Raw genomic sequence first — 26,353 nt, 5'->3', positions numbered from 1 at the left:
CCACTATCTAATACAAAAAGAATTAAATTTCCCCAAACATTTTGACGCAATTCTTTGGAGCCAAACAATTTTGGCTTTTTATTTGTTTTTCTTTTTTTAATGTTGGAGAAAGCGGGCAGCACAGTAGGTTCTGGCTACTTCCTTTGGGAAGGGGTTCGAAAGGCTGCAGCAACGCCAAGCAGCTGAGTTATCCCCTAGCAAGTGCACACAGAACTGCTGTTTTCTAGCCCATCTTCACTCCTGCTCTGAGCCCAGACACACTTCGCGGTTCTTGCTGGGCAGACTGGCTGCCACACCACTAGCAGCCTCCTTGTACTAATTGTCAGGCTTTACTTTCGCCTCCATTTCATCCACCAGGTGGTTCCCATTTGCTTTAACTTTTCCAGAAATTTATTTAACTCTCTTGTTTATTGGTAATATCACCCTTCACCCTTTTCTATTTGCTATTACAGGCTGATTTCTTTTTGTACTTCTGTTCCGTTATTTCAGTGGATCTGACAAGAGACAAGCAAAAGTATCTATCATCTGGACTCAAAAGTCGTGATTTTCTTTTTTCTGCAAAAGATTTCAACCATAAGTAAGCGCCAGAATTCCAGGGTCCTTTTCAATTTTGAGAAAGGACCGAGTTAATGAACTTCTATGTTTCTTTAAAATAATCATTTAACAACACTAAGATTTATTAAAAGCAAATTGGAGAAGCTTGAAGGAAAATGTAAAGTGTTTACTACAATTCTTCGAACAGCCCTTGTACTTAATGCTTTAATACATTAGACACATTTTGATTACAGGAAGCAAAGCAAGAGAGAGAAGTATCAGAACTAAATGTGTCTATAAATTGTGGTCCAAGTGCCATCGACAAGTACACCCAGCGCTGTGTGGTAACCATGATTCTACGGCCTGACAAATACAAAAGACTTTCAAGGGTCTAATCACTCTCAGAAAACAAAACAAAACAGAAATCAAGTATTTACCAATTAGGATGCCTAACTCTTCACCTCCCTCCGTCTTCCCGCCGAATGCAGGGGCGGCTGTGGCCAAGACCAGAAGGCAGTCTAAAGGGAGAAAACACCCCCCCCCACCCCCCGTACCCCATTGATCTCTAACACAGGGATCAATAAGGCCCGGCCCGGACTGTGACCCTTCGGGCAGGAATGGCAATGAAATATAAACTAGTGACTGCAATATTTAATCCTTTATCACAATGAGACAAACCTAAAAAAAGAAATTGAAGTCCTATGCTGGAAGAAGTCTTCAAAAGCTATCATAAATAAGCTGTTATTACTGAACAAGAAATAACAGACTAAGGGAAGATGTCTAACTTAAGAAAGGTGGCACGAGACAACTGAGAACGGAGATCTAAAATCAGCTCCTACAGCACCAAAAAGTTGTTTACAATTTAATGGCTGCTTACTCACAAAGCATTCCCGGATTTCACGCCACATTTCCTACCTTTCCATGTCAAGTCAACTGCTCAACAAACAAAAACAAAAAATATCTTCAACCACACCTTAAAAAAAAAAAATCTAAAGGCATATCTATTTCTTCTTCCCACTTACAATCTTCCACACCTAGAACTTCATGACTCTCTCGTTATCACAAAGCTTCATTCAAGAATAACTTTCCAGCAAAGAATGCCCAAGATACATGATTTTTACTTATTTTAAGGTGCTCTCTCTCAGGAATGAGGAGCACACGGATTTTATATTTTAGCCTCTATAAATTAAACATCTTTTGTTTAATTTTTTGTTCCTAGGAGGATGTTCTGAAGGTAGAAAAGAATAGCAGACGGAGACCAGGGCAGACTAGCTGCAGCTCTGCCATTACCTTGCTACGTGACCTTGGACAACTTCACTTCCTCTCTGGATCTGTATCCTGATTTGTAAAATAAAGGTCACTCTAGCTCTAAGAATCTATGATTCTGTGATTAAAGAGGCCTTACCAAAGGGGCAGCATACAGTGAAAAGGAAGAAACATTCGGTATATCACCATGTGAAACTAAGTATTTTCTTCTGTAGCAGAAAGTCAATCAACAAAACGCCATGAAGCTGTTCATCTGGTCCCCTGCCAAAAATGGCTCAGAGCTACTCTAAGCAGCCAATCCTTGGATTTCTCCCCTAACCCTGTAAAAATGTTCTCACAAGAAATACTAAACCATTGAGCTGTAAAACCTCTGTGCTAAGATAAAATTTCAGGAAACTAAAGTTGTGTATAGAACAGTCAAATCGATCAATTCTGCACTTATCCCAGAAGAACTGAAAGCTCCAAGAAAATTAGCAGACATTTCTCAAGGTTTTGGCTATAGGTGAGTTACAGGGATTATTCTTATGTAAAGAAAAAGTTAAATAAATATGATGGCCTGTACTCTTCATACTATACTTAATGCAATGGCTAACACCCAAAAAAGGGGTAGAAATAGCACAAAGTCGGGAATAAGATAAACATGGATTCAAACCCAGGCTTTGTCATCCCTCAATTTTTGTTGTTGTTGTGATCTGTAAAGTGAGAAGGCTAGCTACCTAATGGGTTATCTGTAAGAATTAACTGAGCTCATGTATACAAAATTATTCGCTTCTGGCTTAAAAAAAAAGTGGTAGAGATAATAATCATCATTATCGTGAAGGAACAAGAAAAAAGGGCAAGAGTATACATAGTCCCCAACATAAGACCTAACAGCTGAGTTATAACCGTAAAGTTCTTGTTGTTTCCCCCCCCCCACATAAACAGTCACATCAATACAAACACAAGGGGGAAATCACCATCTTCTTTCTAAAGTCGTGAAATTAAGCCAAACAAACCACATACATTCCCAGTTTCTTAAAAATGTCTCCAGATTCCTCAAGGAAGAAAAGTTTAAAGCATATACTTGGATAAACTTTTGGTCACAGCCGCTATGCTAAGAAATAATAGTCAGGCAACCATTTTAACTGAAGTTAAGAAAGCTCTAAACAGTGCCATCCACATTCTTTAATACTTTTAATGATCATCATTTTCACAGTCCAAAGTACCCCCATCTTCTACACTGTTTATGTGAACAAACGGTACTCTGATTTTTCTCCTTTCTTATTCTGATAGCATTGAAATGATAGGTTATCTATTGGAGGAAAGGGTCTTTTTTCCTTTTCCACAACACACTACAAATCATGCTGAACTACAAAAACATGGAAACCTGACTTTCCCTGTGATCTTGTCCATGTATTTTTGCTAAAGAACTATTTTTACCTTTAATATGATCAGTCCTAGGCTCCCTAAAACTATTCTCCCACTGAAGCTCATTCAATACTCAAGAATCTGGTTCTAGATGCAGATACCGTGTTTCCCCGAAAATAAGACCGAGCTGGACAATCAGCTCTAATGTGTCTTCTGGAGCAAAAATTAATATGACTCGGTATTATATCACATTATTTTATATTATACCTGGTCTTATAGTAAAATAAGACTCGGTATTATATTATATTATATTATATTATATTATATTATATTATATTATATTATATTATATTATATATTATGCTATATTACCCGGTCTTATATTATAGTAAAATAAGACTGGGCCTTATATTAATTTTTGCTCCAAAAGACGCATTAGAGCTGATTGCCCGGCTAGGTCTTATTTTCAGGGAAACGCTATAATGTCTTACAGAACTGAACTCCCACACAAAACAATACATGCCAGGGCCTTTCCTCTCACTTTTTCCACCTCACACTTTTCAAACTATTTCTTTCTTCATTTGAACTTCTAATGGTATTTTATTGACATTATATTTATGTAATTTATCACATTCCAACATGTATTTTATTTATTTATGCATCTTATGCATTCCACTCCTTGAAATTACTGTTCAGCTGATTTTCATTCATGTATTAGGAATATATTAAATGAGATACCACTTAATTTTCATTTAAAAGTAAGTGGTCTCCCTTCCACTTCCAATCAAGATGGAGTAACAAGGACCATATTGATCTTGCCATCTCAAACAACTAAAAAATCAGAATGAAATACATGCAACCACAGCACTCAAGACACTGTATAGTAGACAACGCAGGACAGTGAGCCGAGACAGGAGACAACTCAGGTGACCTTTGTAACTGCCCCAGCCGACTGCTTGGGGCAAGTTCCCAGGCTGTGACACAGAGAGAGGGAAGCCCAGCAGAGCCTGGTGGTCTCCATGAGTTGAGACCATCAAGCCGGGAGTCTAGAGAAGCCAAGACAGCTAGAGTTCACAGGGAAGAGTAAAGGTGCAGAGGGAGAGAACACTGAACTACAGAGGGTTCCCCTCAAGTACCCAGTTAAGCAATGGACACTGCATGTACGTGAGGAACTACCTGAGGCTCAAGGAAAGACCACCTGACAGAGTTGGAGGGAATAATGTTAGGAGCTCACCCAGTGCCAGGAATAGAGCCTGTTCCCAACAATGAGTGAGAAAACCTGATAATTTAAGGAGCATCAGTTAGGGTACTAAGAAGTCTTGTGTCAACAGTAGGGGAAAATTAATCAGAGACTAAACAGAGCTTGGGTTATATCTAACAAAACCTAAAAATGAGACGTGAAAGGATCGAACTCTTTCAGCTCAAGAATACGTATAGAAAAGGTAAAATTTGGGTGGCCAGATGGCTCAGTTGGTTAGAATGCGAGCTCTGAACAACAGGGTTGCTGGTTCGATTCCCACATGGGCCAGTGAGCTGTGCCCTCCACAACTAGATTGAAGACAATGAGCTGCCACTGAGCTTCTGGAAGGGCGGCCTGATGGCTCAGTTGGTTAGAGTGTGAGCTCTCAACAACAAGGTTACCGGTTCAATTCCCACACGGGATGGTGGGCTGCGCTCCCTGCAACTAAAGATTGAAAACGGCAACTAGACTTGGAGCTGAGCTGCGCTCTCCACAACTAGATTGAAGGACGACTTGGAACTGATGGGCCCTGGCGAAACACACTGTTCCCCAATATGCCCCAATAAAATTTATATATATATATAAAAAAAAGTAGCACACAAAGAATCTAACTGTTGGTTATTTTGAGTGGAAGGAAAGGAGAAAGGGAGATGGCTGTACTTCATATACCACACTTGGTATACTCACCATAATTTGCAAACCTTAAGATTTTATTGTCACCTTTCCACAGTTGTTAGGGTCATGCTCTTCTTGACTACTTTCCTGACTTCCCAGGAGGCTAAAGCTCCTATGCCACTTACCCACATGCTATCTTCTGGGTATACACAGCCTTCCAATGGAACGTCTACAAGAGATTTATGTGTTCTCCAAATAGCTGTGTACTCCCAAATCCTTGTTTCTTCTAGCCAAATAAAGCATCCATTTCCAAAAGTACATTATATTTTAAGTATTAACTGATTTAAGTTAGCACTAGGATATGTGCGATTACTCAATTATCCTGTTTTGCATTTCAAAAAGAGGACTCTGTCAAAGCATTAACATGCATTTAAGTTGAACCTTTAAGGCAAGAAATTAATCATGTGGGAGAAAGAGGTATTCTGGCCCATAGTAATAATACATGAAAAATAATATATAAGAAAAGTATGAAAAACAAGAAGGTATAAAATATGGCATATCTGGGGAATTGCAAACAGTTCAGATTTGGGGATAGGGTGGAGGGAGAAAAGAAGTGAGAAAATGGGAAGAATCCTTCTATTTTCTTGGGCAGGAAATTAAAGAGCAGGTCAGGGGTTTCACTCTGATCCAAGGTTTCACAGAGATCCAAGATGAACTCAGTTAAGTCAAAACTCTGTTTCTATCACCAAGCTATACGGGAAAACCTTCCCTATGCTAAAAAAATAGGAGGACCTGCGTCCCTTTAAGTCAGAGGCTGGCAAACTACGGCAGCTGGTCCATCACCTGGTACAACCTGAAAGCTAAGCATGGTTTTTCCATTTTTAAATAGTTGAAAAAAAATTCAAAAGAAGAATATTTTGTGATACATGGGAATTATATGAAATTCAAATTTCAGTGTCCATAAATAAAGTTCCACTGGGACACAAACACCCCCATTCATCGATACATCATTCCACTTCTTTCATGCCAGCAGCAGAGCTGAGCAGTTGTGACAGAGACAGCATGGCCTGCAAAGCCAAAAATATTTACTATCTAGCCATTAACAGAAAAAATTTGTGGATCTCTTCTCTGAGTTAAGAATTTTTCAAAATCTCACCCCCTTCACTTAAGTTCCAGTTTGTCTCTTCAAAACTTGTTACAAGGGATCTCATAATCAATTAGATAAAAGAATATAGTAATATTTGTGGATATAAAAATATTCTTTTATAATTTCATAAAATTGATTTATATTACCATATTATCCTGTAATTCTGAATGAATTAGGTATCTCGTTATGATTTTAAGTTACAATTTTAAAAACTGTACTTCCTTTTGTTAGTAGCAGTCTAGCTATATCTATTTCCTAAACCATTAATTTGAAAAGACATGTTATTGTAATATTCTGAAACTGAATGCCTTCTGAAAAAATTCAAGAGGCATGATGAAAAGAATAAATATCCCAAAGTAAGCTAATCTAACAATATTTCTATGGTATTTGATTTATAATAAGTATTATTAAGTCAGAGTATTTTTTATGGGTTTAATTAATTTTTTTTGTTGTATTTTACTTCTATTCTCAATAATGTTTTATTGTTGCTACTGATTTAAAAGACCATTAATTCCCAATTTTGGTTTTTCAACACTTTTTGATACAATTTCAAGATCTCAAGGGAAGTGATCAAATTTACTTTTGCTGATTTTCAATATGTTATTTGTTGGTCCACCTGAAACCTTTGAAACACTATTTCTAAAAAATAAGTTTAAACATGAAATTTGTGTTAGGTAACCTTTGAGTGGTCTGGGCAAGACCCAGAGGTTGAAAGACAGGTAGATTCTTGCCAACCAGCTGACAGCAGGCTTTATAATGAAGTATTCTGCTTAAGAGTTGAGGGCAATAGCCCCTTATTTTTCAAGTTATAAATTGCTGACAACACTACATGACCAATAAGCTTTGAAAACCGAGTAAAGTCAAACATGTTGTCAAAAAACCCCTACTTATAACACAGATATATTTAATAATACTCATAACGGATATTTTACTTAATTAGATATAAATGATAATTCATATGAATTGACCTTATTAGTCCAGGACAGTAAGACTCTGGAAACCACATGTTTTCATATCTACGAGGAATAATTCAAGGAAGTAGATAAGATGAGCCAAGAGAACAGAAGATTAAAGGGAACACTTAGCCATTATCTTCAAATATTTGGTTTTTATGAAGATGATTAAACTATTGTGTGATTCCGGATGACAGAACTAGGGAGAGTGAGAAGACAATAATGAAAACAGATTTTTTAGATCACCATATGGAAAACGTTTCTACTTTTTAATGGCCAACAATAGAACTATTTATCTTATGAGGCTGGTAGCATAATGGAAGAGTGTACAAGTTTAGAATTAAATTGATCTCAAGTTTGAAATGTATCTGTCTGTATCCAGAGCCATCAGGTTGCTTGACCTCTCAAATCCCAGTCTAACGTATGAGAAAAAAAATAGGAAAAACACCACCAACCTTAAAAGGTGACTGATAAGTGATATATGAGACAAACATAATTGTTAAGTATGTAAATGGGATTTTTATGTAAAATTGGTGCAAAGCAGGTACGCAAAATAAAAAGTGATTACAATAACAGTCATTATTCATGGTGGTCAAGAAGAGGGAAGCTGGAGCCAAACTCCTCAGGTTTAAATGCAGGGGTTGCAACCTTGGGCAAAAGTAACCTCTCTCTACTCCTGTTTCCTAATTTCTACCGTATGGACATTAAATAGTACTTATAAGGTTGCTGAAGGAATAAATGACTTTATATTAGGCATTGGCAATAGTGCCTATTGCATAATATGTACTCTGCAATTACCTATTATTATGATTATGTGATAGTACAATACTGAATTAATTTTATTCAATAGCGAATTCCTTTATTTCAAGTATTCCATCAAAGGGTTGTGTAAGTCAGAGATGAGGATTCCAGAAGTGAATCAGAGTCTCAGCTAAATCAATGTATTCACACATTCAACAAATATTTACTGAATATGCATGTAATACCTACAAGAGGCATTGAGTACAGCAATAAAGCGTACAGATTCCCAAGCCAGTGTGTGGATACGAACCCTCACATCTCTGAGTATAATAGCTATATATACTTGGGCAAGTTACCTAACCAATACATGCCTTAGTTTCCTCTTTTGCACTATAGGATAACTGTAGAGTTGAGAGGACTCAATGAGTGAATGTAGGTAAAGTACTTAGAACAGTACCTAATAACCATATATAAGAATTAGCTAGTTAGCTACTATTCTGACTGCATTCCAGACACAATTCTAGACACCAGGAATATAACCGACTGCTGAAAAGGTCCCTCACCTCACAAGTGTTATATTCTTTGGTGGAGAAGGGGCACAGATAACAAACAAACATGTAACAAGTTATATACGCACTAAAATCAGTGATAAGTGAAGAAAAAGCACGGTCGGGGCTAGGGAATGACTGGAGAGTTCCGATGAGATAGGAAGGTCAAAGGAGAGCTCCCCTTTGAGAAACCATGTGGGTGTCTGAAGGAAGAGCATTGTGGGCTGAGAAACAGAAGGAAAGGCCCTGAGCAGGAGGATGCACGCGTGTTAAGGGAACAGCAAAGAGACCAGTGTCACTGGAGCAAAACATGGGAAGAGAAGGGCAGCAGGAGGGCAGGCTGCACAGCCAGCCAGGTTCCTGATCATGTGAGCAGGGCCCGAGAGCCTGGAGTAAAGGACAAGGGATTTTATTCTGAGCCTGAAGGGAAACAATTATTATAGAAGGGGCGACAAACCCAGACCTCCATTTTCAATGATTCACTCTCGCAGTGACCTCTAATGAATTATTCGACGCCAAGGTTTCCTGAATTTCATCACTTATAGTAAGAGAGGAACAGTCAAGCATCTGGGAAATGGAAATAATGTAGTGGTGGCAGACCGCAGCTCTCTGCATGCGTAGGGGAGGCTGAGCATGGAGCCCAAGAGCAGAGTCACCACGTTCAAAACAACAAAGCATTCATTGGCTGCAGGGGAGCATCCGTTTGTTGTTAGATTTCACATGTGAAGTGCTGTGAGGAAATATTCAAGAAAGATTTGACAGTCATTTTGGAATGTTGGGGCAAAAAAACAAAGAGCGAGGAATTATGACTCCAGAAGGCAATGCTGGAGATACAAAACAAAGTCAGATTCCAGAGAGGAAGAGTCCGCGAGAGGGAGCGGCTGGTGGGCAGCGGGGGCTGTGTCATCACTGTGGTTCCTGCTGAAGACCTGTCTGAATCATTATCACACACAGAGGTCCAAGAAACAACCCCAGGTAAGGAGCTCCGTGAACACAAGTTAAAATGTGAGCACTCCGTGAGCCAAAAGTCAAAAGAGAGGTTAAATTGTTTCCACATGGCAATCTGTATAGATACGAGTTCTAAAATTTTCAGGTTAGAACAGAAAACGGGAGACGCAAAACCAGGACTTCCGGCTCTGCCCCAGCACCCGGGAGGGGTGAGGCGTGTCACTCACCTTTCAACATGGAGACATCCTTTGTAGCATTACAAACTTGAACAGCAGCTGGTCAAACCCTAAGCTTACCTAGTCTCAATTACAAAACTAAGGAAAAAGATAAAGGAAAAAATCAAGAAAGGGAAGGGGGCAGAAAAGGGTGTGTGCTTGGGGTGGGGAGGGTGAATGGGAAGAAAAACCATTTAATGAGTCAAAATTGCTCAGCTCTAATCGCATTTATGGAATTCCGGGTATCTTTTCAGGAAAGCTAAGTGATTTTTAGAATAGCAGTATTTTTCAAGAGTCAGTCTTGGTCTTGGCAAGGAAATGGTTATAACTGAAGATATGGAGCAGTGCAGAAGAGTTCAGAAAGAAACCAAATCTCTGGAAAAAGTGAGGCTTTTTTTGGTTCATTGTAAAGGAACATAAATTAGTCTCCAACCCACAATCTCCGCCTACCCCCCCAACTTCCCAGAGTCCTGCGCAGCCCACAGAAAAGTGGAAAGTGTGCCAAAACAAACAGTGTGGGCCGAAGCTCTGTGGATGAGGGTGGGTTGAGGTTCGGGTGGAACTGGCAGGCAACCGAATGGAATCACTTTAAAGCAATGCCACAAAATGGAGACTAAATAATCACTGAGGACTCGCAACATTCACAGAAAATGGGATATGCATAGCAAAACCATAGAATAGAATCCCTACTCCAAACTCATTTCAAGAAAACAAAAACAGAAAGGATAGGAAAAAATGAAACAAAGCGAAACATACCTGCTCTCTTATCTGTCTTTAATTAAAGCATAAAATACCCTCCCTCTTCTCTTCTCCCAACCACCCTGGAACAGAGGAGGGAACTGGCAGCAGCTCAGGTGAAAGACTTCAGCCTTCCAGCTACAAAGAGGGGAGATAGCAGACAATGGAACTGGTGATTCATTACAAAAGAATACACTCCAGAGCGGCCTGCTGCCACATGGGCTCACTGCACTATTTAAAGGAACAGCAACCCCCTTTCCAACCTCCCTTATTCTTAACACCTTCCCTCCTCTTGGTCCTGATGGAAAACAGATTTGGAAGAAAATGCCAGCAAAGCACTGAGCTGTCCAAGAAAGGGAGGGCTTTGTGTTCCCCAGAAACTGGCAGTCTTACACTATAGTGGAGAACCACATTTTCTTTCACATCCATACTGTAAAATCGTATCCTCTCTGCCTCGTATACTTTCCCTTTCAACAATAAATAGTATAACTGAATCTGAGTTTGGCTAAACATTTTTTAAATTAATTGGAGCTGTAGTCATCTGCGAATTTGTTTTTCTATTTCACACATTATGAGAGTGATTTTTCCTCTTTTCTGTCCTTTTATTCCACATTGTTATTTTCACAGATGTGAGAAGATGCAATAATTTGATTCACATGTTCAGATATGAGAGTATCTCAGTGAAATACTCCTACAAAATATACACGAGCAAAAGACAGACATAAAGTTATAAAAAAAAATAAGATCACATGGGCATGTCCATAATAGAATTTTGTGATTAAATTATGATTTGTTCTTTTTTTTTGAATAAGGCAAAGCACTGATTACTTATTGTAAAGCACAGAGCAGTTTGCTTAACAGGCCTTATAATACTAGAGCATATATAATAATTAAGTGGACACACTCTCCAATTACTGATACAGATCTAATATTGTACGATGAAAATGTCCACTGAAAGCCATTCTGCTACCAAATGAGCGATGGAAATTAAGGCACATAGAAATGTTAAGATCCAAGATGCAGAGAACCTAGGTGACAAATGGTGAAAACATACCTAAATACTTTTCTGAATATACTAGTCAAGACACTATATATAATAATAAACCACTTAACTTTGATAAACCCTAAACAGTGTAGGCATTTTATATTCAGAAAGCTTATGTGACAGATCATTATCATATATTGGGATTAGCTGTCTGGCTCAACAAACAAACAAAAAAACCCCAAAAAACAAAAAACACCCCTTCCCCTCAAAAAAAACCCCCATAGGACAAGTAAAGGTTTGGCCCACCTGGTTTTACCAACAATGATATATGTTGTATTAACATAGAAAGTGTAAACAACAAATATGCTGGAATACTGAAAATTCACAGATTTGATATTCTGTACTTCCCAGCTGTATAAATTCAGGATGGGCAAAAGCAAGTTACTTGTTTCCTTCAGCATTCAGCATATCCTGAGAAAATGATATGACTTTAATTTACCTATTAGACTTCTTCGCTACCAAGAAATCCCCTTTTCCCATTTCTATTTATCTCTTTCGCTTCATTCCTAAAACTATAGTCTCCTTAAATACCAATTATTAAGACAATATTAAGTGCACATATTTGCATGTATGTTCTAACTTGCGCTTACACATGCTTAACTAGCTCCTCTGGAAAGTAAGGGGACATGTTCCAAGAGGCCATGATAAACCTGATTATAAAAAGTCCTAGTTTAGATAACTTTTTCACTGATTTAAAAATTCATACAGTGAAAAGTCAAGTCAGTGATAAGCCTTCAGTAATAGCTGAGAAAGAAGAGAGCTAATACCCTCTAATATTGCCAGTTAATGAAAATTGAATGAGGGCTCCAAGGTTAAGAAGTATCATCTCCCAAACAACAAAGAGAATAAAGAAATAGGTTTTCTCTCTTAGGGAAATTTTTAAAAAGTAAAGCAATATTTCAAAAGAGTTAATTAGGCTGACAATGAAGGGATAAGAAGTGGAAAAGAAAATATTTCAAGGGTGTCTCCACTTTCCAAAAGAGGGAGGGGTTACTTGATAATCTCCAAACTCAGGTCTGGTGAAGAATTACTCTGGAAAGAGATATTTTTTGAAAGCTCCCTTTTCTCTAAGTCACGCTGGGAAAATTTCCCTAACGCTTTCCCTCCTTCCAAATAACACTGCGGGGCATTATATAACATTTAACGGAACCGGGTTCCAGCTCCTAAACCGATGCCTCCATCCGGATGGCTAGCTGACTCTCTCGCCCTCCGGTGGTGACTTGAAGAGGCAAAGACAAGAGAGAATACAAAAAAAGGGCAAGCTCCTTAAAAGGAAAGCACTGTCCAGTGATGAAATTTCCCTACAGAGGATAAAAGCCTGGAGTGAAAATGATCCTAAATCTGAGACTAAACGACATGAGTGTTCTACAATGCAAATGATTTCTCATTGATCAATCACAGCCTCGCCATTCCTTCTCACCCTATATATAAAGCGAAAAGGGTAAAGGAACACACACAAGGGTGCCAACAAGAAAAAAAGCACTGCCAGGGGAAATCATGGCAGAGCATTCATTCACCTTTCCATTTGCCAGGGATGACTTGCTAAAATGCAGATGAGACATTGCCTGGCGTAACCAAAGACAGCCAGAGAGATGGGGAGGGAGAGAGACCTTCCATTCCCCACTCCCTCTCCTTCAAATGCCTTTTAATGCCCCTGTGATTGTCATCTATACATTCAGATCTGTTCTCCTGTCAGGGAGGGCTCTCTACCTGCCTCTGCTACACCTGAATGCGCCTAAGGTTCCCATTCAGAACATTCTTTGCCAGTAACAAAGCCATGAAAATGAAACATATTTTCCTAGTCTTCATTTTTAATAAGCCATTTAGAACGAAGGCAGCAAAACTGCAAGTCTATAGCCAATACTGAGAAACCGAAGTGAATCAGGAATCAGATTTCCCTGTAACACATTCTTCTGCAATTCTTAAAAGGAAGTCAACCTCTCTCCCCTCTTTCTGGCAGTCTACAAGAATCTCTTCCTACCTCTGCAGTCTCTCTCTCTCCCTCCCTCTTCTCAGAACCAAGACAAAGAGGTAGACAAATCCCCACAGGGTCTTTCCTGAGCTACAGCTGCAAAGTACAGGAAACAGGAATCGGCTATGGAGCTGGGGGGGGGGGGGGGAGGAGAAAAAAGGGTACGGATACACCTCTCTCCCTCTCTAACTCACAGCACACACACAGACTTTTCAGCTGATAACAATAAATTTGGCCTTTTCTAAGAAGACAGTAATAATTAAAACTCTGCTTACTCTATCCCACCGCCATTATCTTTATTTAGATCCCCAAACGGGAAAAGCAACACACGGAGGAAACGCAAATCTTACCTGAGTTACCATTTTCTTTTTCTCCATAAACCAAACGAACAGATGATGAACACCCCCGAGCAGTCGAGCTGGGGCACCCCCTCCACGGCCTTTTTCCACCCCCCTCCCCCCCCAAGCCAGCTATGTAAGGGTGGGCAATTGGTCTCCCTTTATCCCGTCTTCCTTCCTTTTTCTTTCTAGTGTTTCTTCCTTTCTTTTCTCTTCCTCTCTGGCAGTCTCTCCCCCTCCTTCTTTCTCCAGCTCCCTCCCATATCTCAGGCAGATGGCTGAAGGAAGCCCCACCCCTGAATGCCTAAGGTAATTAATCAGAGTAGAGCCCCACCTCTTCCTCCTCCCAGCCCCTCCCAGCAGGCTGACATCTCCCAACTCCAGAAACAGGCCTGCTGGAGAATGGCAGTGTGGTGTGTGTGTGCTTTGCGCACGCGTGTATGTGAGTGAGTGGCTGTGTGTGTGTGTGTAGGGAGGAGGGAAGGAGGGAGCGCAAGAGGGCGGGGCAGGCGCCATGTGCAGGCATATTTTTAAGGAGTGAGTATCTGCGATGGTGGTATTAATTATATAGCGCTGGAAGCATTTGGAGAAGCTTACCATACTTAATACAGATTTAAAATATTCTACCCATGAATATCTGATAAGTAAGAAATGAAAAAAAATATTTTTTAAAAAATATTTCCACTGATGTACAGTTTATAGATGTAGTGGATTTAATGAAAATTGTGAAAAGCTGTCGAATGACCATTGACTGGAAAGGTTTTCAAGGAATGGGGACATGCAAGAATCGGCTTGTCCTAAAGCAGTCTAATGAGTGCAAAGGACTAACGAGAGGAGGAAGGTAATTAAAGCACTTATTTTTTCTACTGTAAAAAAACGTGGGGATTCTGAAAAAGGTGTCTACAAACATGACTGTTTAAGAAACTTAAGGTGGATACAAAGGTGGATACAAATTTGACTGCTTAAGGCTTCGCGCTTGATTAAAAATTCTGGTTAACTGAGACTTCACCCTTTGTGTTCCCCAGCCTTCTGTATTTCTGCCTCCTTTGAAAAAAATAAACCTTTTCTTATATATACACTGGACATCTGTGTCATTATTATAAATAATAGTTACTATATATATACACATATATACATACAGATATACATATACATACATACACACACACACACACACACACACACACACATATATATGGTTTGGGAGAATGTTTAGTGAACATAAGAGTTTCATTAAAGTTCTTTTATTAAAAGGACATAATGGAAGAAAACATGAAAGACGTGATTTAGTCCGGAAGTCCTCATCTAAGCCCTAACTGGGCCCTTTACAAGTAAGTAATCTTGGAAAAGTCCTAACCTCTGAATATAAATTTTACAATCTCCCTACTTTGTATTATTAAATATTTAAAAAGAACAATGTGTAAATGTTTGATGAGTTTATGATGTTTATCATATCTCATAAAGAATATCTAAATTTTTAGTATTCTAATAAGATCCTAAAGGATTTTGTTATGTATTTCAGTTATGCTGTATTTATTATGTTTATAATCTCTTACAGATAACCCAAAAGAGATTAATTCCCAAATTTTAAGCTTCCTGTTTTTAAAATAAACACAAATCAAAATTAAAAATCACAAATCACATTGAGCATACATAGTTTTTTGCTATCTCTATAAAAATTGTTTGGCAAAATGTATTACCAGGCTTTTAAAAATCTAGTGTAAAATAATGTTGGTTGGCACATTACCGATACAATATCATCATGCTCCCACCCAAATTAATAATCATTTTGACAATTCTGAACAGAATACAGGAACTACCAAACAATCTGTAGAACCTGGAGAAAGTGGCACAATCACAGCTATTTACTAAGTATGTACAATAAGTCAGACGATATTTGTGGCATTTTACAGATATCTGTACACCTTTTCTATAATCCATAATATATATATAAAAAACATGTACCAAAGAATGGGATCTTTAAATAAAAGAAAAAAATTATAAGAAAAGAGATAGCTCAGTACTAGGCTTGTTCTTATTTACATTTTTAGAAATGATCAGGAAGATAGCATATACTGCATTCTCTGAATTTGCAACTGAAAATCCAATCAGAAGGAGATAAAATGCAGTCAAGTTTTTAAAAGACAAAGTGAGTAAACAGAAAAGAGGTAGGTGAGTTTCACTGGAAGCAGGGGTGACCCAGTGTACTTTTGGAAAAATCTCAATCATATTTATGGGAAAATGTTTTACATTTTAAGTTCTAATATAAGGAATAAACCTGAGACTTAATCCTTGTATACCATTCTTTGAATCCATGGTCCACTACAGTGAAAGGGGCAAAAACCCTGGAGTTCCAAGATGACAGACTCTGCCCCCCAACCCCCCAAATACCCTTATGACAGCAGCAGCTATCTTGAAGCTTGTGTGTGATGGCAGCCTCCACACATATAAAATGACAACAAGGCCCCAAGAAGAGTTTTTTTTGGTTTTGTTTTGTTTTTGTTTTTTTAATAAAAAGGCAACAGAGAGATCCCCACATACAGTAAGACTAGACCAGGACTCGCATAAAGGTTTCCTTAGGCCTGGTATTCACGCCTCTTTTCTACATTTAGGACCAACATTTTCTACTGCAAATAATAAGCTTATAAAAGTCTCATTACCATAGTGATGATGAGCTCAAGTAAAATAAATACTAAAATGATTCCTATAAACTCACTGAGTAACAGGATCATAGTGAGCAGTGGACACACTCAAGGCTATTTTGAAGTGTGTCCCAGACTTTAAAAGCTGGCGTTATAGAGGACAACTTGCTCCCTGGTGCCCAAGAGAGAGAGGAGCCTGGAGTGAGCAGCCTGGATCTGACTCAGCTGAACAACAGGCGTCCCCGGTAGCTTGATGTACCCGGTCGTGCACCGAGGAGAAACTCACTTCAGGGCATTTTCTGGTGGGAGGTGTGGGTCGGGGAGGCGGACAGGCAAATACACAATAAGAATGTCAGCTAAGGAAGGAGACGACACCCACCTTCATGGATCAATCCCGAGCTTCCAGCACAGTGCCTGGTGTATGGTAGGTACTCAATAAATTATTTGTTAAACAAATGAAGGAACTTCTCCTAGTTGTCTCAGTTTCTTCATTGCTTCCTCAGTGTTTCATGCAATCCCCAGATTCCTTTCCCCTGACACCACTCAATGGAAATTTATCCTACCGAAGTCACCAAAGACCTCCCATGGCCAAATGCAGTGGACATTTTCTATCTTCTTTGATTTATCTGGCATTTGGCATTCCCTCTAGGAAAGCCTCATTCTCAGCTTCAAACGATACCAGTCTTTCCTGATTTTCCCCTTTCGGTGTTCACTCGCTTTCCCCATCTTACTTTTCTCCCTCTGTCCACCCTTTAAATGTTGGTATTGCGTGAGGTGCCATCCTCCGACCTCTTTTGACTGCATACCACAGATTCTTAACCCCAGGTGTACAGCTCCTCACACAGGCACCCCGGTGGAAATTTGTTTTCTTATGTGCATTCCTGTGCAAAGGGGGTCCACAGGATTCATCAGGTTCTCAAAAGGGTACAAACCTCAAAAAAATTCAACATTGCTGAACACGCTTGTTCTAGGTGATGTGACTCACCCCATCGCTTATGTACCACCCATTTACCCTAAGGATGCCCACATGGCTAGGTCTGGTCCAGACACCTCTCCTGAATGTCAGATCAACTGCCAGATGATGGTCAACTCCATTTAGATATCCTACAAATTTCTCTGATTTAAAAGTCCAAAACTAAATTCTCAAAACTGAATCATTAAGTCATTTAACAAATGCCAGAGTGCCTACTACATGCCAGGCATTGTTCTAGGCACTGGGGAAAACCAGCAATGAACAAAGGCTTGGATTCCAGTACTCATTCTACCATGTCTGTTTTCTTGGTGAATGGTTCCATTTCATGACCAGTAAAGAGCTACATTTCTTGAGAATTTACTTTGTGGTGGCTTCCTGTGAAGCAACTATTTGTATATTAGCTCACTTCATCCTCTTGAAGAGCTATTTTAATCTCCTTTTTAGAGATGAGGGAATTGTCTCTCTGCCGCCAGTAGACCACTCTTCCCATCCAAACTTCTCGCTACTGCCAGAGTGATCTTCCTAAATGCAAATCTCATCATGCTACTTTCCTGATTAGAATCCTCAACTATTCCCCAGAGTCTAAAAGGGGGGGAGATCCTAACTCAGGTAGGCATCTCATGATCTGGCTTCTGGCTCCGGCGCTCCTGTCAGTCACTGCTCCCGCCCCACCCCGCTCTTCTCTGCCCCTACCCCACCACACTGAACAACAGGCAGTTAGCGCCTCAACAACACCGAGTTTCTGTTCTTTTCTGTTTTCTGTTCTTCCGCTTCTATCTGGTTAGTTCATCCTTCAAGGCTCCCTTCAGGGATCCACTGCTTCAGAAGCCTTTCCTGACCCTACCTGCTCCCACATCTGGGGAAAGTACCCCTTATCCGATCTGTGCCTCAGCGCCTAACCCATGGTTCAGAATTGTTGGGGTTATTGTTTCTGTGTAACTATGACTAGACTGAGCAATCTGAGGGGAGGAATTGTGTGTTTCTTACGTCTCCAGTCCCTAACCCAGGGCCCGAATACGTATTAGGTAAATAAATGTTTGTTGAAACCAAACAATAACGCCTTGACTTCTATCAGTAGCCATTTATTTATCCATCTATGGGTACCTAAGAATAAAGAGTACTTATGTGGTTATCAAAATATTATCAAAGCATTCTTTTCTTTCAAAACAGTAGTTGGAAATAGCTTCAAAATTATAAATTCACTTCAGTACCTTAGAAATGTGAAGCTCTGAGGAAGATGTATAAAAAGGGAGAGTGGGAGAAAGGCCTTATTTTCGATTTTATTATAAGAATTCAGGTTCTAGACAAAATAATACTCATTGATTTAAAAAAGTCGCAGCTTTCGGTGCTCTGGCTCTTCACAATTTTACAGAGATGTGACTCAACTTCTCTACCTTCCACCCACACAGCAGCTGTGCTATAAAAGCAGAGCCAAGAGTCCCTGACTAGAAGGCAGGTTTTTCTCATCCTTTCCCTGCTGCCTCTGACACCCAAGTGAAAAGCAACTTTAAAAGGATGGTATTTCCTGCAGTAATAAAAACGTGTTGGTATAAAAGCTTTTCACAGCATGCCCTCACACAATAACCCCAACTAAGTGTAAATAGCAATTTACACCTAATAGATATTAAATACCTTCTCAGAAGCACCTCTAACACAATGCCACTTTAATATCCTTTGACCTCCACATTCCCTTTAACATAAATGAAGCCAAATTATAGCTAACTATTAATTTCCTAGCTTCTTTTCTCTAGTTTAGGCAGGGTTCACTTATATAGAACCCATTCTGGAAAATAAGCTGAGAGCAGAATTTGAAATCAACTGCTCTCTAGACCTTATATGCTTCTAAAAACCAAATAACCCTCATATTTATTTCTTGTCCTCCAAATTCAAGCCTTTAGAACAAGACCACAGATAACATAGCACTAAGACACCAGTGAGAACAGAGAAGTTAGAAAATATCACTTCATCAATTATTATCTGGATTTGGGTAACATACGCATATCTTTAAAATATCCCAAACTCTAGATAACTACTCATATAATACGATTGAAATCAGATATGTACACAGTCTCTGTATTCTGTGAGAGACTAAGGAAAAAGGTTCTTAGACAACTATTAAAAAGGAATGGGATGTAAATAAATTTATCACTAACCAGATTATTAAGGAAATAACACCGCCTAACCAGTGAAAACTGAAGCGTGCTGTTTCTCTGATGTTAAAATATGCTGTGTCTATTACTAAATTACTGGGGATTCTGTCTTTTTCACCACTAAATCCCTGTGCCTGGCACACAGGTACTCAAAAAACACGCTCAAATGAGAAATTAAAGACTATCTCCTTCTCCATCAAGGCCATCTGCCCACAGAGAAGTAGAGAGCTAGGGACTAACTCACCCTCGGGCATTCTGCAGAGCCCAGCGCAGGCTGGGCAAAGGCTGTCCTAGGAACTTTCTTCTCTCTATCTTTCAGGTGCCTAACATCCTTAAGCGGTACGTGGCTGTCCCAAACCCTCAAGTCAGGACACTCAGATACGGGTACATTCCCAATAATGCAAGACCCTGCTTCTTCTTCTTCCAACTGCCCCACTTATCTCAACATGCTCATCAGTGCCAATGTGTTCAGTGGGTGATAGGTGAAGTAAAATGGCCTCAGGAAAAACTGGGAATAGACGAACCCCTAACTGACAACAAGTTACATTTCCCCCCAATTTGCTTTATTGTGGTAAAATACAAATAACATAATTTACCATCTTAGCCATTTTCAAGTACACAGTTCAGTGGTTATTAAATATGGAACTCTGTACCCATGAAACAAGAACGCCCCATTCTTCTTGTCCCCAGAGCCCTTGGAAACCACCATTCTCCTTTCTGTCTCTGATTCTGACTATTCTAGGGACCGCATATAAATGGAACCATCCAGTATTTCTTTTTTGTGGCTGGCTTACGCCACGTAGCATAATATCCTCACGGTTCTTCCGTGCTGCAGCTTACTTAGAATTTCCTTCCTTTTTAAGTCTGAGTAATATTCCATTGTGTGTATATACCATATGGACACTTTGGTCTATACCATACCCCACTGATGGACACTGGGGTTGCTGTACCTACCTTTTGGCTATTGTGAATAGTGCGGCTATGAACATGGCTGTGCAAATATCTCTTCAAGACCCTGCTTTCAATTCTTCTGGGTACATACCCAGAAGTAGAACTGCTGGGTCATATGATAATTCTATTTTTAATTTTATGAGAAACCATCATCCTGTTTTGTACAGCAGCTGTACCATTTTACATTCCCATCAACAGGGCAAAAGGGTTCTAATTTCTTTACGTCCTCACTAACGCTTATTTTCTGTATGTGTTTTTTACAGTAGCCATCCTAACAAGTTATATTTTAACCATTCGGTCAGAGAGGCTGTACATTTTTAATACAAAAAGAATAATTTCAGGAACAGTTTACTCAAATAGATTTTTTTCTGGGCAGGGAGACTATACTCATTGTCTTCTAAATTATATACAGCAAGCTCCTATCTACTTACTCTGCCTGTATTTTAAACTGATTTGGCCCAGATTTGGTTTTGCAGAAATTATAACTAATAAAATAACCAATTTCAATTGCACAACTCTTAAGACAGGCATGATTTTACTAACAATAAGAGCAACGAAAGGTCAAGTACCTAAAATATTTTATTGCCTTATGTTGAAGAGACTCACTTTGTTTCATTATCTCAACACTAGCAATTCTAGAAATACAGCTGACCCTTGAACAACGCGGGGGTTAGGGGCATGTGCCATGCCCACCCCACAAATCCGTGTGTAACTTTCGACTCTACAGTGTGCCCTTCACATCAGAGGATTCAACCCAGGGCGCATAGTAAACAGTATTTTGATCTGCAGGTGGGAAATCCACAATTGGAAATGCGGAAATACTGCTTTCCATCTGGGGTCGGTTAAACCCATAACTACGAAACCCACAGATAGATACAAAGGGCCGATTGTATTAACTGAAAAAAATTTGTGTATAAGTAAACCTGCACCTTTCAAACTCATGTTGTTCATGGGTCAACTGTACTTAAAATAGGTGCAAAACATTTAATCAAAAAAAAATACTATTCAATCATGTCCTCAATAATTTCCAATTGCACTGGTACAGAACCACAAGTATTATGCAAAGAGGAGCTTTGACTTATCTAAGTATAAGAAAATAACAAAAGCTAAAAAGAAAATTTTATAATATTAGTTAAGAGTTTGCGTAGCAAATAACAATCTGTTACCCACTTATAAATGCATTGAAAGAAAACTGTTACCTTAACAGAACTAAGAAATAAGATTATAAAATAGTTTTGGATTTTTCAACTTGAAATTGTTTTTTCAATCCCATTAATTTCCCTGATACTCTTAAAATTTAAGAGAGTATCCTCTTAAATTTTAACATCCCATTACTTGCATTTCTAAGTTACCTTAATTTCAGATAGAATCAACCTACTAAATGGAGCAAAGCCAAGGAAGTGTTGTTTTAAATCCTGAACACTACATTTACCAGTACTAAATGTTAATGACCAAAAAGATCTGGGGTGGCAAATTCATTTTATTATAAATTAATAAAATATTACTGCAAAAGACCTTATCAAAAACGCCATAATTCCTAAACAGGAACTCTTCAATCCACCCCACAACTTTTGTTTTTTGGGGGGAGTGGCCAATTTTCAAAAAACTCATTTATATATAATTTATTTTTTCATGTATTTCCAATATTTCCATTTTCTTTGGAAACACCTATTTTTTTCAGTGTTTTTCCTCAGGCAGTTTTACCTGTACAAGTTCCTTACTTTGCTAGTTGGGTCTCAGAAATTTGTTCACAGATGTTTCTCTTCGAAAGCACATCAATATTCACTTTAGAACTAGAGAGTAGAAGCTTGGCTTCTACTCTAGTCTCATGACACTCCCAGCCTTAAGCTGCCCTATTATTTTATGCCAGTGGAGAAATGGTCCATAGATATATGAGATCCACAAACATATCAAAACCTCATTGTAGTAAATATAATATAGTCTTAATTTGAATAGCTCAAAAAAATTGAAACTGTTATACAGTTAATATAAAACATATAGTATATAGACGACTGGGTTAGAATCTAGTTAAAGAAATATAACCACATCCCTCCCATATGACTTCAATACCGATAGCTTAAGACTTGAATGAGAGCTGTTTACTCTGGAGAGCTTCCCCAGCAGGTCCAATTAAAAATAGCCTGGTTTAGCCTTTAGGCCCAAAATACCTAAGAAGATGTACTGGTTAGTCACTTCCTTTAACCCTCTGTATTTCTATCCAACCTAAAACTTAGGTGCTAATTATTACAGAAATGGCCAAAGAAAAAAATAATTAAATGCCATGAAAACACCAGTAAACTAAAACAAACTGAGAACCCAAGTAATATCTATAATTCAGAATTAATTGTGTTAACTGGAAAGTGTTTTTATGTTCCTATTCTAGGCTTTCAGCACCGTTAATATTTCCAAGAATCCATGACAAATAAAAGATCGCCTACTCCAAACCCTTCATGTCATAGACAAGGAAAGTGAAGTCAAGGAAAAAGTAGCTACGTGAGTACAAACACGGCTAAACTACAGCTTGAACCAGAACTCAGGACTCGTAACGTCACCGTCATTCATGCTACTGCTATTAATTTAAAGGCCAACAGATACGCAGGAATATGCTCGATAATGGCCTAAAATTTTGTGATTCTAGATTTTAGCAAGTTAATAACTAAGATGTCACTAATCCCATCACAAAATAGTCTAAAATAAAATGTTAAGCGTGGAGCGTGTCCTCTACTGTATATTATCTTTCTGAAAAATACAGCGACGACATTTGGCAACTGCCATCTGTGCTTCTCATCTATTCAAAACGAAGCCTAAAGTTGACTATATTATGGTGGCTTTATGTTATTTATAATGTCAAGCCCACTCTGTTTAAAACACACACACACACACACACATACACACACGGGCTTCTCTCTGAAGTGTCAGAACTTCTGGAGTTGAAAGCAACCACCCCTGCCCAGCCTTCAATATGACATAAAACTCAAACCTCCTGTTACAGCAAATCAGCAAAAACCTTTGGGACGTCTACGCCCTGAATGGTACCAGGTCAAAAGACAGAAAGTTTAGAAGCCTTTCATCCCACCATAAAACTTTCACATCAAACAAACAGTATCTAGAAAACAAGTTATAACCCTGAGCTTACCTGGACAACAGGATATTGATAATCCATACAATACACACCATACATAGCAAAGGGGAAAAAAATCTTCAGGTAAAGACAGTACAAAAAGTGTCTAAGCTCTTGTCTTGTTTGATCTGGCTGTCCTGTCCCAAAGGACTAGGTAGCACCAGAAGACACTTAGCTGACTTGCAGTCTACGTAGAGACGTATGCTGGCTCAGATGGCGAAGCTGGACCTCGGTTCAGCCCGGGCTGCAACCCCAATAAAATTCAACACTACACAGAAGAAATGTTCAGGAAAAAACAAAAAGCTTCAACTGAGTTACGAGTTATACACCGAAAACGACACTAGAGATTTGCTGTTACTGTTGGTTTTCCTGACAACTCCACCAGAAACTCAAGAGGCAGAGAATGACAGCCAGGAAAAGGAACACGGGCTCCTTAAAGCGGCACGCAAAAACGGTAGGAAGCATGAGGTATCCAGGAGCCAAAATGATATATACGTTCCAGGATTTAAATGCGTCAGAGGGAACACTCCCAATCCAGGACATGGAAAGGCAGATGGGACTGGTATTATTTCTCTATTCCTTCTTGGGCAGGACCGTGCGCACGCGCGTACACACGTACACACGTACACACACACACACACACACACACACACTCCCTTCTCAATGTCTCCGGCAGAGACAGGTGCTAGGATTAACTGTGTAAAACCCTTCTGCTGTGGAAAGGAATGGGAGAAAAAAGAAGTCACACTGCTCTGCTACACGCAGAAAAGGGATCCCCTTTCATGATACTGTATGTTTGTGTATCACTTAACACCTCCTGCACTCTGCTTTAACAGAGGCCAGGACAGCTGACAGGCTCAGCACTAAAAATGAGGAAGGTGGCCCCAACTCGGAGGCAACATGAGTCCACTGGAGACCTTCAGATATGCAAGATACTCTCTCAGCTGTTCCAATCAAACATGAAAGGATTAACTCCGGCTGCCTACAAAAAGGTGGGGGTGGAAAGGTCTTGTCAGAAAAGCCAGTTGCTTTTCTCGTTTTAGGAAGCTGCTATGCCCGCCCTGCCATTATATACAAACACACATGTGCGCACATATTTCTATAACAGATATTAAAAACGCTAACAAATATGGACAGGTGTTAAGTCAGCCTGACAAAGCACGGCAGGTTAAAGAGTTGGATTTCAGAGCCTCAACGGCCCATCTGAAAACCAGGGAACTGCTAAGCAGTTCTTAGAAAACAGGACACAGAGGGAGAAGAAAGAGAAAATAAATGCTTAGTAAGAGACACACCATTTATAACTATTGCTCCTAAGAAATCCCCTACTTGGGGCAAACATTCAAAAGTTCAAAATGATGAACAATTCTAAATTAGTTTTGGGGGCTACGCTCTCCCTAATCTTGGAGAGCTAGTAGTATTATAACATGTTTTAGTAAGATTAAACTGTGAGGATTCAATGCAACTGTGATGAGGCATTCGTGAGAATACACGTATTACCATGCCCCCCACTGGTGTGATTTTTCTCCTTTTATGGTCATTGCAATTTATTTTAGGATTGTTCTGAAGTAATTGGTTTTTAAGAGTCAAAATGGCCTTAGTACAACTAAGACAGTCTCTTGGTTAAACATTTACTTTCGATCAGTTCTAAGAGGTTAGGAGAACCACTATAATGTACTAGATTATCTTCAGATTAGCAGTAGTGAGTCTATGTGAGAAATCAGTGCAGTCTAATTAAAAAAACATTTACACACATAAGGTATTGTGCTGAGCACAGAGAAATGAACAGACAGCCCTGTTATCAAGGACTCTACAGTTTATGGGAGAAACAGACAAGCACACAGGTAAAACCAAAAGGCAAAATGACGCTACAGCACAAAATGGACTATTGCAAGTAACTTCTCTACAGAGGGCTGTGATAATGAACTACGGCTGATAAACTGAAACTTTACGAGTTAACAACTGATTCAATCTAAACCTGAAAGTGGTCCCAGGAAAAGTTATTGAGGGCCTAGTCCATTTCTGAAGCTTTAAAGTCCTCTGGAGGCTAGATCTATACATCAAGGTGAAAAGATGTGACTGATTATGCTGTTGGATAATGTGTAGACTGTTAATTTCATATTTGTAAATGCACATATGTATCTGTATGTTAATAAAAAAAATTACATATGTTTATAAGCTTTGTCATATATGTTATATGTGTTATATATTTATGCACACACATATAACTTATTGGTTGACACACATACCAATTTATGACATATATATATTATATACAGTATATATATATTTATATACACACACAAATATTATAGACGTTAAGACAAAACCAACACCTCTAGGGGGTGGGATGGTAGGGAGGGAGTTGGTTTTCATTTATTATGTTAGAGATAAACTTCTTATTTGTTCCGATGCATTTAAATTAGCATTTATTGCTCTGATAATTTCCTTTTATACGTTTAAGGGAATCAGAACAAATTTTATTTTGATTACAAGTACTGTGAAAATTAGTAATACTCTCTGTCTCTAATTTCTATCATTACTTTTGCTTTACTTGACATGATAGCTGGCTATAACCTTTCATTTAAGCCTGGAGCACATAGATCAGAAACAATCTCAATCATATCTATATCTTATCTAGATTCGGCCCAAACTGTCCCCAGCTCTAGTTCCAATAGCCTTTCAGAAAAATGGCAAAATAATTCAATATTTGGATTATAACTCCCTGTATTTTTTGCTTTTTTACCCACCTGTTACTGTAACATTCTCAACTCAGAAATTACTAAGTGATTCCCTCCCTCAGAACAGACTGGGTGTTTCCTTTAAATTTTAAATACTATCATATTTACTCAAAAATTCCAGCAATAAAAGA

At 38.9% G+C, this 26,353-nt stretch overlaps 1 protein-coding gene across 50 annotated transcripts in view; it reads right to left on the bottom strand.

Moving 5' to 3' along the window:
- Positions 1-26,353, bottom strand: part of RBFOX2 (RNA binding fox-1 homolog 2) — a 258,130-nt gene that overhangs the window by 73,612 nt on the left and 158,165 nt on the right. The window contains exons 1-2 of one of the 50 annotated variants that reach the window (XM_088796813.1): positions 13,660-13,675; positions 10,311-10,430 (exon numbers count right to left, since the gene is read on the bottom strand). The exons of 42 other annotated variants lie outside the window; for them this stretch is intronic. Coding sequence is in view for 7 of the 8 variants with exons in the window: in XM_074326324.2 (XP_074182425.1) it covers positions 23,500-23,544 (45 nt within the window). In the remaining variant the exon portion in view is untranslated. Of the gene's footprint in view, positions 1-10,310; positions 10,431-13,659; positions 13,923-23,499; positions 24,031-26,353 lie in introns of those variants that run through there. 7 more of the 50 variants (XM_074326324.2, XM_088796805.1, XM_074326322.2 and 4 more) reach the window with 7 other exon arrangements.

The sequence above is a fragment of the Rhinolophus sinicus genome, chromosome 1, assembly GCF_057876585.1.
Source record: "Rhinolophus sinicus isolate RSI-liver-muscle chromosome 1, RSI-T2T, whole genome shotgun sequence".
Lineage (NCBI taxonomy): Eukaryota > Metazoa > Chordata > Mammalia > Chiroptera > Rhinolophidae > Rhinolophus > Rhinolophus sinicus.
Note: the sequence above shows the minus strand (reverse complement) of the source record. Positions and strands in the feature narration are given on the sequence as shown.